Raw genomic sequence first — 13498 nt, forward strand, 5'->3', positions numbered from 1 at the left:
GTGGCCTGATGTGGTCTGGTTTAGTCTTGTGTGGCCTGGTGTGGTCTTGTGTGGTCTAGTTTGGTCTCGTGCGGCCTGGTTTGGCCTGGTGTGGTCTGGTGTGGCCTGGTGTGGTCTGGCGTGGCCTGATGTGGTCTGGCGTGGCCTGATGTGGTCTGGCGTGGCCTGATGTGGTCTGGCCTGGCCTGACTTCTTCTGGCGTGGCCTGGCTTCTTCTGGCGTGGCCTGGCTTGGTCTGGCGTGGCCTCGCGTGGCCTGGCTTGGTCTGGCGTGGTCTTGTGTGGCCGGGTTTAGTCTGGTGTGGTTGGGTTTGGTCTTGCCCGGCCTGGTTTAGTCTGGTGTGGCCTTGCGTGGCCGGCTTTAGTCCTATGCTGCCTGGTTTAGTCTGGTTAAATCTGGTGGGGTCTGGTTTAGTCTGATGTGGCCTTGTGCAGCCTGGGTCGGTCTTATGTGGCCTGATGTGGTCTGGTTTAGTCTTGTGTGGCCTGGTGTGGTCTCGTGTGGCCTGGTTTGGTCTTGTGTGGTTTCTTGTGGTTTCGTGTGGTTTCGTGTGGCCTGGTGTGGCCTGGTGTGGCCTGGCTTGGTCTGGCTAGCCTGGCGTGGCCTGGCTTGGCCTGGCGTGGTCTGGCTTGGCCCGGCTTGGTCTGGCGTGGCCCGGCTTGGTCTGGCGTGGCCCGGCTTGGTCTGGCGTGGCCCGGCTTGGTCTCGCGTGGTCTCGTGTGGCCGGGTTTAGTCTGGTGTGGTCCGGTTTGGTCCTGTGTGGCCTGGTTTGGTCTTGTGTGGCCTGGTTTGGTCTTGTGTGGCCTGGTTTGGTCTTGTGTGGGCTGGTTTCGTCTTGTGTGGACTAGTTTCGTCTTGTGTGGACTGGTGTGCCTTGGTTTAGTCTTGTGTGGCCTAGTTTAGTCTTGTATGGTCTGGGTTGGGCTTGTATGGCCTGGTTTAGTCTTGTGTGGACTGGTGTGGCCTGGTTTCGTCTTGTGTGGGCTGGTTTCGTCTTGTGTGGCCTGGTTTCGTCTTGTGTGGCCTGGTTTCGTCTTGTGTGGCCTGGTTTCGTCTTGTGTGGACTGGTGTGGCTTGGTTTAGTCTTGTGTGGCCTGGTGTGGCTTGGTTTAGTCTTGTGTGGCCTAGTTTAGTCTTGTGTGGACTGGTGTGGCTTGGTTTAGTCGTGTGTGGCCTAGTTTAGTCTTGTGTGGCCTGGTTTTGTCTTGTGTGGACTGGTGTGGCTTGGTTTAGTCTTGTGTGGCTTGTTTAGTCTTGTGTGGCCTGGTTTGGTCTTGTGTGGACTAGTGTGGCTTGGTTAGGTCTGGCGTGGCCTGACTTGGTCTGGCGTGGCCTGGCTTGGTCTGGCGTGGCCTGGCGTGGCCTGGCTTGATCTGGCGTGGCCTGGCTTGGTCTGGCGTGGCCTGGCTTTGTCTGGCGTGGCCTGGCTTGGCCTGGCGTGGTCTGGCGTGGTCTGGCGTGGTCTGGCGTGGTCTGGCGTGGTCTGGCGTGGCCTGGCGTGGCCTGGCTTGGTCTGGCTTGGTCTGGCGTGGCCTGGCTTGGTCTGGCGTGGCCTGGCTTGGCCTGGCGTGGCCTGGCGTGGCCTGGCTTGGCCTGGCTTGGCCTGGCTTGGTCTGGCGTGGCCTCGCGTGGCCCGGCGTGGCCTCGCGTGGTCTCGAGTGGCCGGGTTCAGTCTGGTGTGGTCGGTTTGGTCTTGCGCGGCCTGGTTTAGTCTGGTGTGGCCTTGCACGGCCCGCTTTAGTCTTGCGCAGCCTGCTTTAGTCCTATGCTGCCTGGTTTAGTCTGGTTAAATCTGGTGGGGTCTGGTTTAGTCTGATGTGGCCTTGTGCAGCCTGGGTCGGTCTTATGTGGCCTGATGTGGTCTGGTTTAATCTTGTGTGGCCTGGTGTGGCCTGGTGTGGCCTGGTTTGGTCTTGTGTGGTTTTGTGTGGTTTCGTGTGGTTTCGTGTGGCCTGGTGTGGCCTGGCTTGGTCTGGCTTGGTCTGGCGTGGCCTGGCGTGGCCTGGCTTGGTCTGGCGTGGCCTGGCTTGGTCTGGCTTGGTCTGGCGTGGCCCGGCTTGGCCTGCCTTGGCCCGGCTTGGCCTGGCGTGGCCCGGCTTGGTCTGGCGTGGCCCGGCTTGGTCTGGCGTGGCCGGGCTTGGTCTGGCGTGGCCCGGCTTGGTCTGGCGTGGCCCGGCTTGGTCTGGCGTGGCCCGGCTTGGTCTCGCGTGGCCCGCCGTGGTCTCGCGTGGCCCGCCGTGGTCTCGCGTGGCCCGCCGTGGTCTCGCGTGGCCCGCCGTGGTCTCGCGTGGCCCGCCGTGGTCTCGCGTGGCCCGCCGTGGTCTCGCGTGGCCCGCCGTGGTCTCGCGTGGCCCGCCGTGGTCTCGTGTGACCGGGTTTAGTCTGGTGTGGTCCGGTTTGGTCTTGTGTGGCCCGGTTTCGTCTTGTGTAGCCCGGTTTCGTCTTGTGTGGACTGGTTTCATCTTGTGTGGACTGGTTTCATCTTGTGTGGACTGGTGTGCCTTGGTTTAGTCTTGTGTGGCCTAGTTTAGTCTTGTATGGTCTGGGTTAGGCTTGTATGGCCTGGTTTAGTCTTGTGTGGACTGGTGTGGCTTGGTTTAGTCTTGTGTGGCCTAGTTTAGTCTTGTGTGGACTGGTGTGGCCTGGTTTCGTCTTGTGTGGCCTGGTTTCGTCTTGTGTGGACTGGTGTGGCTTGGTTTAGTCTTGTGTGGACTGGTGTGGCTTGGTTTAGTCGTGTGTGGCCTAGTTTAGTCTTGTGTGGCCTGGTTTTGTCTTGTGTGAACTGGTGTGGCTTGGTTTAGTCTTGTGTGGCTTGGTTTAGTCTTGTGTGGCTTGGTTTAGTCTTGTGTGGCCTGGTTTCGTCTTGTGTGGACTAGTGTGGCCTGGCTTGGTCTGGCGTGGTCTGGCGTGGCCTGGTGTGGCCTGGCGTGGTCTGGCGTGGTCTGGCGTGGCCTGGCGTGGTCTGGCGTGGCCTGGTTTGGTCTCGCGTGGCCCGGTGTGGCCGGGTTTGGTCTTGCGTGGCCTGGTTTAGTCTTGCGCGGCCTGCTTTAGTCGTGCGCGGCCTGCTTTAGTCGTGCGCGGCCGGGTTTAGTCGTGCACTGTCGGGTTTAGTCGTGCGCGGCCGGGTTTAGTCGTGCGCGGCCGGGTTTAGTCGTGCGCGGCCGGGTTTAGTCGTGCGCGGCCGGGTTTAGTCGTGCGCGGCCGGGTTTAGTCCTGCGCGGACTGCTTTAGTCCTGCGCGGCCTGCTTTAGTCCTGCGCGGCCTGCTTTAGTCCTATGCTGCCTGGTTTAGTCTGGTTTAGTCTGATGTGGCCTTGTGCAGCCTGGGTCGTTCACCCACGCCCTGGGTCGGTCTTATGTGGCCTGATGTGGTCTGGTTTAGTCTTGTGTGGCCTGGTGTGGTCTTGTGTGGTCTAGTTTGGTCTTGTGTGGTCTAGTTTTGTCTTGTGTGGCCTGGTTTGGTCTCGTGTGGTTTCGTGTGGCCTGGTGTGGCCTGGCGTGGCCTGGTGTGGTCTGGCGTGGCCTGGTGTGGTCTGGTGTGGTCTGGCGTGGCCTGGTCTGGTCTGGCGTGGCCTGGCTTCTTCTGGCGTGGCCTGGCTTGGTCTGGCGTGGCCTGGCTTGGTCTGGCGTGGCCTGGCTTGGTCTGGCGTGGCCTGGCTTGGTCTGGCGTGGCCTGGCTTGGTCTGGCGTGGCCTGGCTTGGTCTGGCGTGGCCTGGCTTGGTCTGGTCTGGCGTGGCCCGGTCTGGTCTGGCGTGGCCCGGTGTGGCCCGGTGTGGTCCGGTGTGGCCCGGTGTGGTCTCGTGTGGCCCGGTGTGGTCTCGTGTGGCCGGGTTTGATCTTGTATGGCCTGGTTTGGTCTTGTGTGGACTGGTTTCGTCTTGTGTGGACTGGTGTGGCCTAGTTTAGTCTTGTGTGGACTGGTGTGGCCTAGTTTAGTCTTGTGTGGACTGGTTTGGCTTGGTTTAGTCTTGTGTGGCCTAGTTTAGTCTTCTGTGTACTGGTGTGGCTTGGTTTAGTCTTGTGTGGCTTGGTTTAGTCTTGTGTGGCTTGGTTTCGTCTTGTGTGGCTTGGTTTCATCTTGTGTGGACTGGTGTGGCTTGGTTTAGTCTTGTGTGGTCTGGTTTCGTCTTGTGTGGCCTGGTTTCGTCTTGTGTGGCCTGGTTTCGTCTTGTGTGGCCTGGTTTTGTCTTGTGTGGACTGGTGTGGCTTGGTTTAGTCTTGTGTGGCTTGGTTTAGTCTTGTGTGGCTTGGTTTAGTCTTGTGTGGCTTGGTTTAGTCTTGTGTGGCTTGGTTTAGTCTTGTATGGCCTTGTTTAGTGTTGTGTGGCCTGGTTTGGTCTTGTGCGGTCTGGTTTGGTCTTGTGCGGTCTGGTTTGGTCTCGCGCGGCCTGGGTCGGTCTCGTGCGGCCTGGGTCGGTCTTGCATGGCCTGGTGTGGTCTGGTTTAGTGTTGTGTGATGTGGTTTGGTCTTGTGTGGCCTGGTTTGGTCTTGTGTGGCCTGGCCTGGTCTGCGTGACCTGGCGTGGCCTGTTTTAGTCTTGTGGGGCCTGGTTTAGTGCAGATCATTTACTTTAGAACAGTTTAGATGGAAAGGTAACATTATAAATAAGGTCTTCATTAATATTTCAGCATTACCTTTTTAGTTATGACGTTTTTAAATATTGTTCCATCAGTAAGTTTACTCTGTAGATGTGAAGGAAACATCATATTCTGTATTGATCTGCTTTTCACTGATTGGTTGATCCATCTCGTCTCCATTTGATAGAGAAGAATCTTTATTTATCACACGTACATGCTTTGGATGGTGGCCAGTGAAATGATGCCTCCGATTTAACCCAACCTGGCTTGTCCTTCCTCCGGGGCGGCAGCCAGGAGCAGTGGGCAGCATTCGTTGACGCGCCCGGGGACCTGGTAATGAGTGTGGTCAGACGATGATGTGTGCATGTTTTTGGTGGGGGTCCTTACTGACGTTGGGTGGAGGAAACCCCATGTGGGCACGGGGAGAACATGCAAACTCCACACAGAAAGGCGGTGCCAACAGCGCCCCAGGCGGGAATCAAACCCAGGACCTTCTTGCTGCCACCATGCCATCACAGAAACCTGCTGAGCTCCGCCCGCCAGGGGCGCTACATCAGCGACGCTGTTGTGGGTTATCGCTGCCTGATCCTAGCGACCTTCAGAGAATTACCCCCCTGTTGTGGCCTGGTGTAGACTGGTTTGGCTTTGGTGTCTTAAGCCCCTTTCCCACTTGCAATGACAGCTGTAAATCCACTGGCAATGTCCCATATTGGCGTCATGTGGGAAAAGGAACCAGTGTCTATGTTCCGTAAAAGTCGAGTGCCACTCAGACACATCTTTAAGAGTTTGGGTGTGGTGTCATCGGGCACCACACCCACATCCACAACGAGTGGATAAGGAGAGGTCGAATGGCTGGAGAACATTCCTTCTGTGGCGGCAGAGAGTGTAGGACAGGTAGAAAATGATCACACTGATTTAATAAGTTTGGGTTAGGATTATTGCGTCTGAGGACGGGGGCTCCATCCCCGTTCTGTCAGTGGAAGGAACTGAGGACATTTGTTCATGTTTTGACACACCAACTACTGGAGAGAACAGGAATGACAGCCTGAGAGGCGTGGTACCCGCAGGGGCTGTCTGCCTCTCCTCTAATGTCAGGATAGAGAAACTGATAATCCCAACTAATATGAATCTGGTCAATGTGATAATGTAATCATAATAATATGGAACACTGTAATATACTGTACAATATAATCTGATAATGAGTTGAGACAGTGCAGAGTTCAAGCTGAACAGAAATTTTGAGACAGATTTAGATTTGAACATAACTAAAGGTTCTTTCACACATGTAGCTCTGTGAGGTAGTCTGTGTCTGATGCGTTTACACCACCTGGAAATACCCCGTTTGGTTTAGACGAGGGGCGGAGCCCGTGTAGAGCATGCAGGAGGCAGGACGTGACACATTGACGCTGCAGAGTTTAAGCCACACCTGAGATGGCGAACGAGGCTACCGACGTATCTTTTTTTGGCGTTGATTCTCTATTCTCCTTCTTGGATGTTATATAAATTAAAGCGTGGAAAGGAATAGAAAGGAGTACGCAGCAGTGACGCTCCATGCACCAAGATCCACACAAAGGTTAATAACGGGCACATGATAGATGTCATCAACATGCGACACTCCCCGTCCCTCGCTATGAATGCTCTGGAGAATCACCTGCTCTGTTCACACATACCTCTCCATCAGACATTACGAGGACATAGATGGAAAAAAAATCCCGATCATTATTGTTTATCGCCCAACACTAATTGGGGTGCGTATTGATCTGGATTGATGTGTGTATTGGTCTGTATTTGGTTGTGTATAGGTTTGTGTATTGACTTGTGTATTGATCTGTATTTTGTTGTGTATAGGTTTGTGTATTGATCTGTATTGGGGTGTGTATTGGGCTGTGTGTTGATTGTGTCCAGGTTGCTGTGGTGAAGATGAAAGACACAGAAAGAGTTTATGCCATGAAGATCCTGAACAAATGGGAGATGCTGAAGAGGGCAGAGGTAAGAAGACAGGGAAGGGAACGGTGGATCCAAGGAAAGGGAAGTGAGGAGAGGGAAGAGGAGACAATGAAAGGTCAGTCGAAGCAAGATTAGACAAGGAAAGGAGGGGAGGGAAGAGGGGACAAGGAAAGGAAAGGAGGATAGGAGAGGAGACAAGGAAATGCAAGAAGAGGCAAGAGGAGACATGGAAAGCAAAGGCAGAGAGGGGAGATGAGACATGGAAGGCAAAGGAGGAGAGGTGGGAGGAGACAAGGAAAGGTGGAGAGGAGACATGGAAAGCAAAGGAGGAGAGGAGACAAGGGAAGGAAATGGAAGGAGGAGGGAGTGTATGTTGATGGTGGTTTAACTCAGCCCCTCTGACAATGGGGGCATGGTCTGTTTGCTGCAGAAAGTCAACTCAAACTTTATATATAAAGCACATTTCATACCAGGGCAACACAATGCGCTTTACAGATAAAAACAATCAAAGAAAATATATCAAATGTCTGTGCAACCATAAGAACAGCCAGTGCAGAATAAACAGCACACACACACACACACACACACACACACACACACACACACACACACACACACACACACACACACACACACACACACACTTCTCTCAGGTCCTCAGGGTGTTCCACAGAGTTAGTAGGAGGGATGGTTAAAACATCGCTGCCTGTGGACCTGACACTTCCTGCTGCTCCGTGTGTAATGAGCACAAGGACATTTATAGCTTTATATACAAGCAGCAGAATCTTAAAATATGCTGTGTGTGTGTGTGTGTGTGTGTGTGTGTGTGTGTGTGTGTGTGTGTGTGTGTGTGTGTGTGTGTGTGTGTGTGTGTGTGTGTGTGTGTGTGTGTGTGTGTGTGTGTGTGTGTGTGTGTTAGACGGCGTGCTTCCGGGAGGAGCGGAATGTCCTGGTGAATGGGGACAGTCAGTGGATCACTACGCTGCACTATGCCTTCCAGGACGACAACTACCTGGTCAGTACTACTGTGGTACTACTGAGGTAATACTGAGGTACCATTGATGTACTACTGTGGTACTACTGAGGTACTTCTGTGGTACTACCGCAGTACTACTGTAGTAGTTTTCACTGTGATATTTATATTTCAATATTTTATGTTTAATGCTATATTCATTTGTGTACTGTATATATACATACACTATGTGGACACCCCAACTTCCTCCCGAAGGTGTTGAATGTCTTCTATGACGAACAGCCCAGACCACGGAGAACAGCCCAGACCACGGAGAACAGCCCAGACCACGGAGAACAGCCCAGACCACGGAGAACAGCCCAGACCACGGAGAACAGCCCAGACCACGGAGAACAGCCCAGACCACGGAGAACAGCCCAGACCACGGAGAACAGCCCAGACCACGGAGAACAGCCCAGACCACGGAGAACAGCCCAGACCTTGAAGGACAGCCCAGACCTTGAAGGACAGCCCAGACCATGAAGGACAGCCCAGACCATGAAGGACAGCCCAGACCATGAAGGACAGCCCAGACCATGAAGGACAGCCCAGACCATGAAGGACAGCCCAGACCATGAAGGACAGCCCAGACCATGAAGGACAGCCCAGACCATGAAGAACAGCCCAGACCATGAAGGACCGCCCAGACCATGAAGGACCGCCCAGACCATGAAGAACAGCCCAGACCTTGAAGAACAGCCCAGACCTTGAAGGACAGCCCAGACCATGAAGGACAGCCCAGACCATGAAGGACAGCCCAGACCATGAAGGACAGCCCAGACCATGAAGGACAGCCCAGACCATGAAGGACAGCCCAGACCATGAAGGACAGCCCAGACCATGAAGGACAGCCCAGACCATGAAGGACAGCCCAGACCGTTATCCCTCCAGCACCAGACTTTACAAGTGGCACGATGTGTTCTCCTGGATCCACCAAACCCAGATTGGTCTATCAGAAATCAAATGATGAAGCCTGGCTGCCCCAGAGTTTGATGGCGGTGCGATATATGCTGATCTGACCGGTGCTTAGGGATGTGCATGGTGATCTAAGGCGTAGGTGCGTAGAAACCCAGTTCATGAAGCTCAAGACGAGGCCGTTTGGAACTTTCTGGTGAGTGTTGAGGACAGACCATGTTCCAGTGCTGGGCGGTCCCGTTCTGGGAGTGGTGTGGCGTACTGCACTGCTCCATTGCAGTGCTGCTCCGAGTAAATTTCCACTTCAAAATAACAAGTGATTTGTTGGATTTGTCTTCAGTATGACCTGTTCTGCTGCAGTTGCCTCAGGATCTGATGCTCCTGTTAGAGATGCTGTGGCTGGAACATCTAAACCCAGGAGCTAGAATCCACATACTACAGGCCATGTGGTTATATCTATAGACTTGTTCTCCTTTTTAATTCTTACACATATGTACTATATCAGCACTGTATTTGCTCCGATGCAGTACTTGGTGATGGACTACTACGTGGGGGGCGACCTGCTGACACTGCTCAGTAAGTTTGAGGACCGGCTCCCCGAGGACATGGCGCGCTTCTACGTAGCGGAGATGGTGCTAGCCATCCACTCCATCCACCAGCACAGCTACGTGCACAGGTATGCTAACGGAGCTCGCGCTGTGCTCCTGTTTCCTGTCCAACTCTCCATACAAACACTGCAAAGGGTGCCTCCTACAGTCCAGTGTGTGTGTTGCAGGGACATCAAGCCGGACAACGTCCTGCTGGACGCTAACGGACACATCCGCCTCGCTGACTTCGGGTCCTGTCTGAAGATGATGCAGGACGGCACGGTAACACAAACAAACAAACACACACACACACTGTGACACACAGTAACACAGTCACACACACACACACACACTGTAAACCCCAACTCACTGTAACACACACACACACACACAGACACAGTGTGTTTACGGTGGTGGTGGAGCTGTTCACGCCCTCTATTACTGTTATTTCACATCTTATTACTATTACATCTTATTACTATTATTGTATCTTATTGTTTAACCCACATTTTGCTGCGGCATTCATCACAGCTTTCAAGCCAAGCGCAAAATATTAAAAAACCTAAAAAACAGCGGCTTGGTTTGATCCCGGTGCATGTGCTCTAATGTCCAACCCAATGGTCTGCAATACTACGTCCTACGCAAGGACAGGAAGTAGCTCCTGGTATTTACGTCCTACGCAAAGACGGGAAGTATCTCCTGGTCTCTGTGTCCTACGCAAGGACGGGAAGTAGCTCCCGGTCTCTGCGTCTGACGCAAGGACGGGAAGTAGCTCCCGGTCTCTGCGTCTGACGCAAGGACGGGAAGTAGCTCCCGGTCTCTGCGTCTGACGCAAGGATGGGAAGTAGCTCCCGGTCTCTGCGTCCAACGCAAGGACAGGAAGGAGCTCCTGGTCTCTGCGCTCTATGCAAAGACAGGAAGTAGCTCCTGGTCTTAATGTACTACGCAAGGACAGGAAGTAGCTCCCTAACCCTATGGAAGGACATGAAGTAGCTCCTGGTCACTACATCCTATAGAAGGACAGGAAGTAGCTCCTGTGGAGCGTCACTGCTTAGTCATGCGACCATAAATCTTTATTTACACACAGCACTTATTTCCTCTTAATACCTGTACCTACGGGACTAGTGCAGCATTTGAATGACTACAGTAATGTAAGGGATTACTTCCTCAGTGAGTACCTTTAACTATGGTACAGGTGCAGTCATCGGTTGCCGTGGGAACCCCGGACTACATCTCCCCAGAGATCCTGCAGGCCATGGAGGACGGCAGGGGGCGCTACGGCCCCGAGTGCGACTGGTGGTCGCTGGGCGTGTGCGTGTATGAGATGCTATACGGAGAAACGCCCTTCTACGCCGAGTCCCTGGTGGAGACCTACGGCAAGATCATGAACCATCAGGTGGCGCTCTACACACCCTAACCCTGATTTCTACTTCATGTAGAAAATACATTAAAATATTTGAAATTTAAAAGGATATAGATATTATGACCAGTGTTCGTGTGCTGAGTTTTCCAGAGTTGTTCGTGGTCTCTCTGTGCAGGAGCGCTTCCAATTCCCGGCCAGCATGGCCGACGTCTCGGAGGAGGCCAAGGACCTGATCCAGAAGCTGCTGTGCTCCAGGGAGCGGCGCCTTGGCCTGCGCGGCCTCCAGGACTTCCAGAGCCACGCCTTCTTCAGCGGCATCGACTGGGACAACATCCGCCACACGGATGCACCCTACGTCCCTGACGTGTCCTCGCCCTCCGACACGTCCAACTTTGACGTGGATGACGACGTCCTCAAGAACCTGGTGAGTATCACCGACCAGAGCTAGCCAAACTAACTAAACAAACTGTAAATAACTGTAACTAACCAAATTAATTAAACTAACTCGAACTAACCAAATAAATTAAACCCCTAAACCAGGGGTCGGGAACCTTTTTGGCTGGAAGAGCCATAAAAGCCAAATATTTCCAAATGTATTTCCTTTTGAGGCATATAATATTTAATAAAATTGAATGCAACTTAATGCATGCATTTTTTCAGTAAGACATACATTTTTAACGTATAACACGTCGTTGAGTACCAAAAAAAACGCTATATATAATAGATTACTCTTTATTTTTCTTAATAATATTGTTGTTTTACTGTAGCTAACCAATAATAAATTAAATACTTGTTACCATTAATACCACTTGTGGTGCTGCATGGTTCTGCTGATGGTTGTTACGTCGTGAGGTTCAGCTTGATGCTTCCTTGAGGCTTCATCAGTTCAGCGTGAGCCTAGCTTGGGCTTCATGTTTCTCAGATGGCAGAAAGACTGCTCACATGCGTATGTAGAGCCAAACATGGTCAATACGGCAATACTCACACGCTGCATTGTGTGGTATGTGACGGGAAGCTCATTCCAAGTTTTAACAATCAGCTGTTAAAATGTTTTAATTTGTGTCCACTTGTGTTCACTTGTGTCCACTTGTGGCCACTTGTGTTCAAGTCTTTCCAACTCTCCATTCAGTAACCTGAATTCACTCAGCCTCATGTCTGATGCCTTCACCTCAGCAGCAGCTTCCAGCTCAATGTCTCTGATGCAGAACCTAAATCTAAACTAACCAAACTTACTAAACTAACTCTAACTAACCAAACTAAACAACCCTTAACTAACCAAACTAACCTAACTAACTTAAACTTACTTAACTAATTCTGTCCAAATGGATCTAATCAACTTGAACTAACCATACTAACTCAAACTAACCTAGCTAACTTGAACTAACCTAGCTAACTTGAACTAACTAACCAAACAAACTAAATGAGCTCAAACTAACTCAACTAACTAAATAACCATAACCCCTAAAGTAATCAACAAACCGAACTAACTAACCTAACTCTAACTAATCAAATTAACTAAACTAAGCCTAGCTAACCACGCAAACTCTAACTAACTAAGAAAACCAACTATCACTGACCTAAATTACCAAACTAACTAAATGAACCAAATGAACCAACTGATGTTGAAAGAGGAAGACACTTCAGTGTTTGTGTCGAACAGTCGTCCTTATTATGAATATAACCACTAACCAGCCCCGTGGCGTCACACACCTGCTTCCTATCACATTGGTTTCACAGGGAACTCACGTGTGTGTGTGTGTGTGTGTGTGTGTGTGTGTGTGTGTGTGTGTGTGTGTGTGTGTGTGTGTGTGTGTGTGTGTGTGTGTGTGTGTGTGTGTGTGTGTGTGTGTGTGTGTGTGTGTGTGTGTGTGTGTGTGTGTGCGTGCGTGCGTGTGCGTGCGTGCGTGCGTGCATGTAGGAGATGGGCCCACCAGTGCCCCCTACTGGTTTCACTGGTCAGCACCTTCCCTTCGTGGGCTTCACCTTCACCACAGACAGCTGCTTCTCCGACCGCCGCTCTACCAGCAGGGCGGCGCTCTGCCGGGAGGAGGCGGGGCAGGAAGTGGACGCTGGGTCGCAGGAAGTGGGGGGCGTCGGACAGCAAGTGGGGGCCTTCGAGAAGAGGATCCTTCGCTTGGAACAGGAAAAACGAGAGCTGAACCGAAAACTTCAGGGTGAGCGATTGTAACTAGCATAGTGAGGATGTTTTATTATAACAGGCATAGTAGGGACATTCTTATAAGCATAGTAAGGAAATGTTATTGTAACAGGCATAGTAAGTACATTTTATTATAACTAGCATAGTGAGAACATTTTAATGAGCATAGTGAAGACGTGTTATTATAACAAGCATAGCGAGGTCATTATAACGTACATAGTGAGGACATTTTATTATAAAAAGCATAGTGAGGACATTATATTAAAACGTGCATAGTGAGGACATTTTATTATTACAAGCATAGTGAGGACATTTTATTATTACAAGCATAGTGAGGACATTTTATTATAACAAGCATACCGAGGTCATTATAATGTGCACAGTGAGAACATTTTATTATAACAAGCAAAGTGAGGACATTTTATTATAACAAGCATAGTGAGGACATTTTATTATAACAAGCATACCGCGATCATTATAATGTGCACAGTGAGGACATTTTATTATAACGCGAAAAGTACCGCGTAAGACGTGTTATTATAACAAGCATAGCGAGGTCATTATAACGTACATAGTGAGGACATTTTATTATAAAAAGAATAGTGAGGACATTATATTAAAACGTGCATAGTGAGGACATTTTGTTATTACAAGCATAGTGAGGACATTTTATTATTACAAGCGTAGTGAGGACATTTTATTATAACAAGCATAGCGAGGTCATTATAACGTGCATAGTGAGGACATTTAAATGAACACTGAGGAAATTTTATAATAACGAGCATAGTGAGGACATTTTGATTAGCATAGTGAGGACATTTTGTTATAACGAGCATAGTGAGGACATTTTATTATAACGTGTATAGTGAGGACGTTTTAAAGAGCAAAGTAAGGAAGTTACCGAGCAGAGTGAGGATGTTTAATTATAACGAGTGTATT

At 50.9% G+C, this 13498-nt stretch overlaps 1 protein-coding gene across 4 annotated transcripts in view; it reads left to right on the forward strand.

Moving 5' to 3' along the window:
• The window catches only part of cdc42bpb (CDC42 binding protein kinase beta (DMPK-like)), a 75801-nt gene that overhangs the window by 11294 nt on the left and 51009 nt on the right, over positions 1-13498 (forward strand). For all 4 annotated transcript variants that reach the window (XM_080024297.1, XM_080024299.1, XM_080024298.1 and 1 more), the window contains exons 3-9: positions 6483-6566; positions 7444-7539; positions 8979-9127; positions 9227-9320; positions 10234-10434; positions 10577-10825; positions 12320-12575. In XM_080024297.1, coding sequence (XP_079880423.1) covers positions 6483-6566; positions 7444-7539; positions 8979-9127; positions 9227-9320; positions 10234-10434; positions 10577-10825; positions 12320-12575 — 1129 coding nt within the window. The remainder of the gene's footprint in view (positions 1-6482; positions 6567-7443; positions 7540-8978; positions 9128-9226; positions 9321-10233; positions 10435-10576; positions 10826-12319; positions 12576-13498) is intronic.

This window comes from Zeus faber (genome assembly GCF_960531495.2).
Source record: "Zeus faber genome assembly, chromosome: 2".
NCBI classification, from domain to species: Eukaryota; Metazoa; Chordata; class Actinopteri; order Zeiformes; family Zeidae; genus Zeus; species Zeus faber.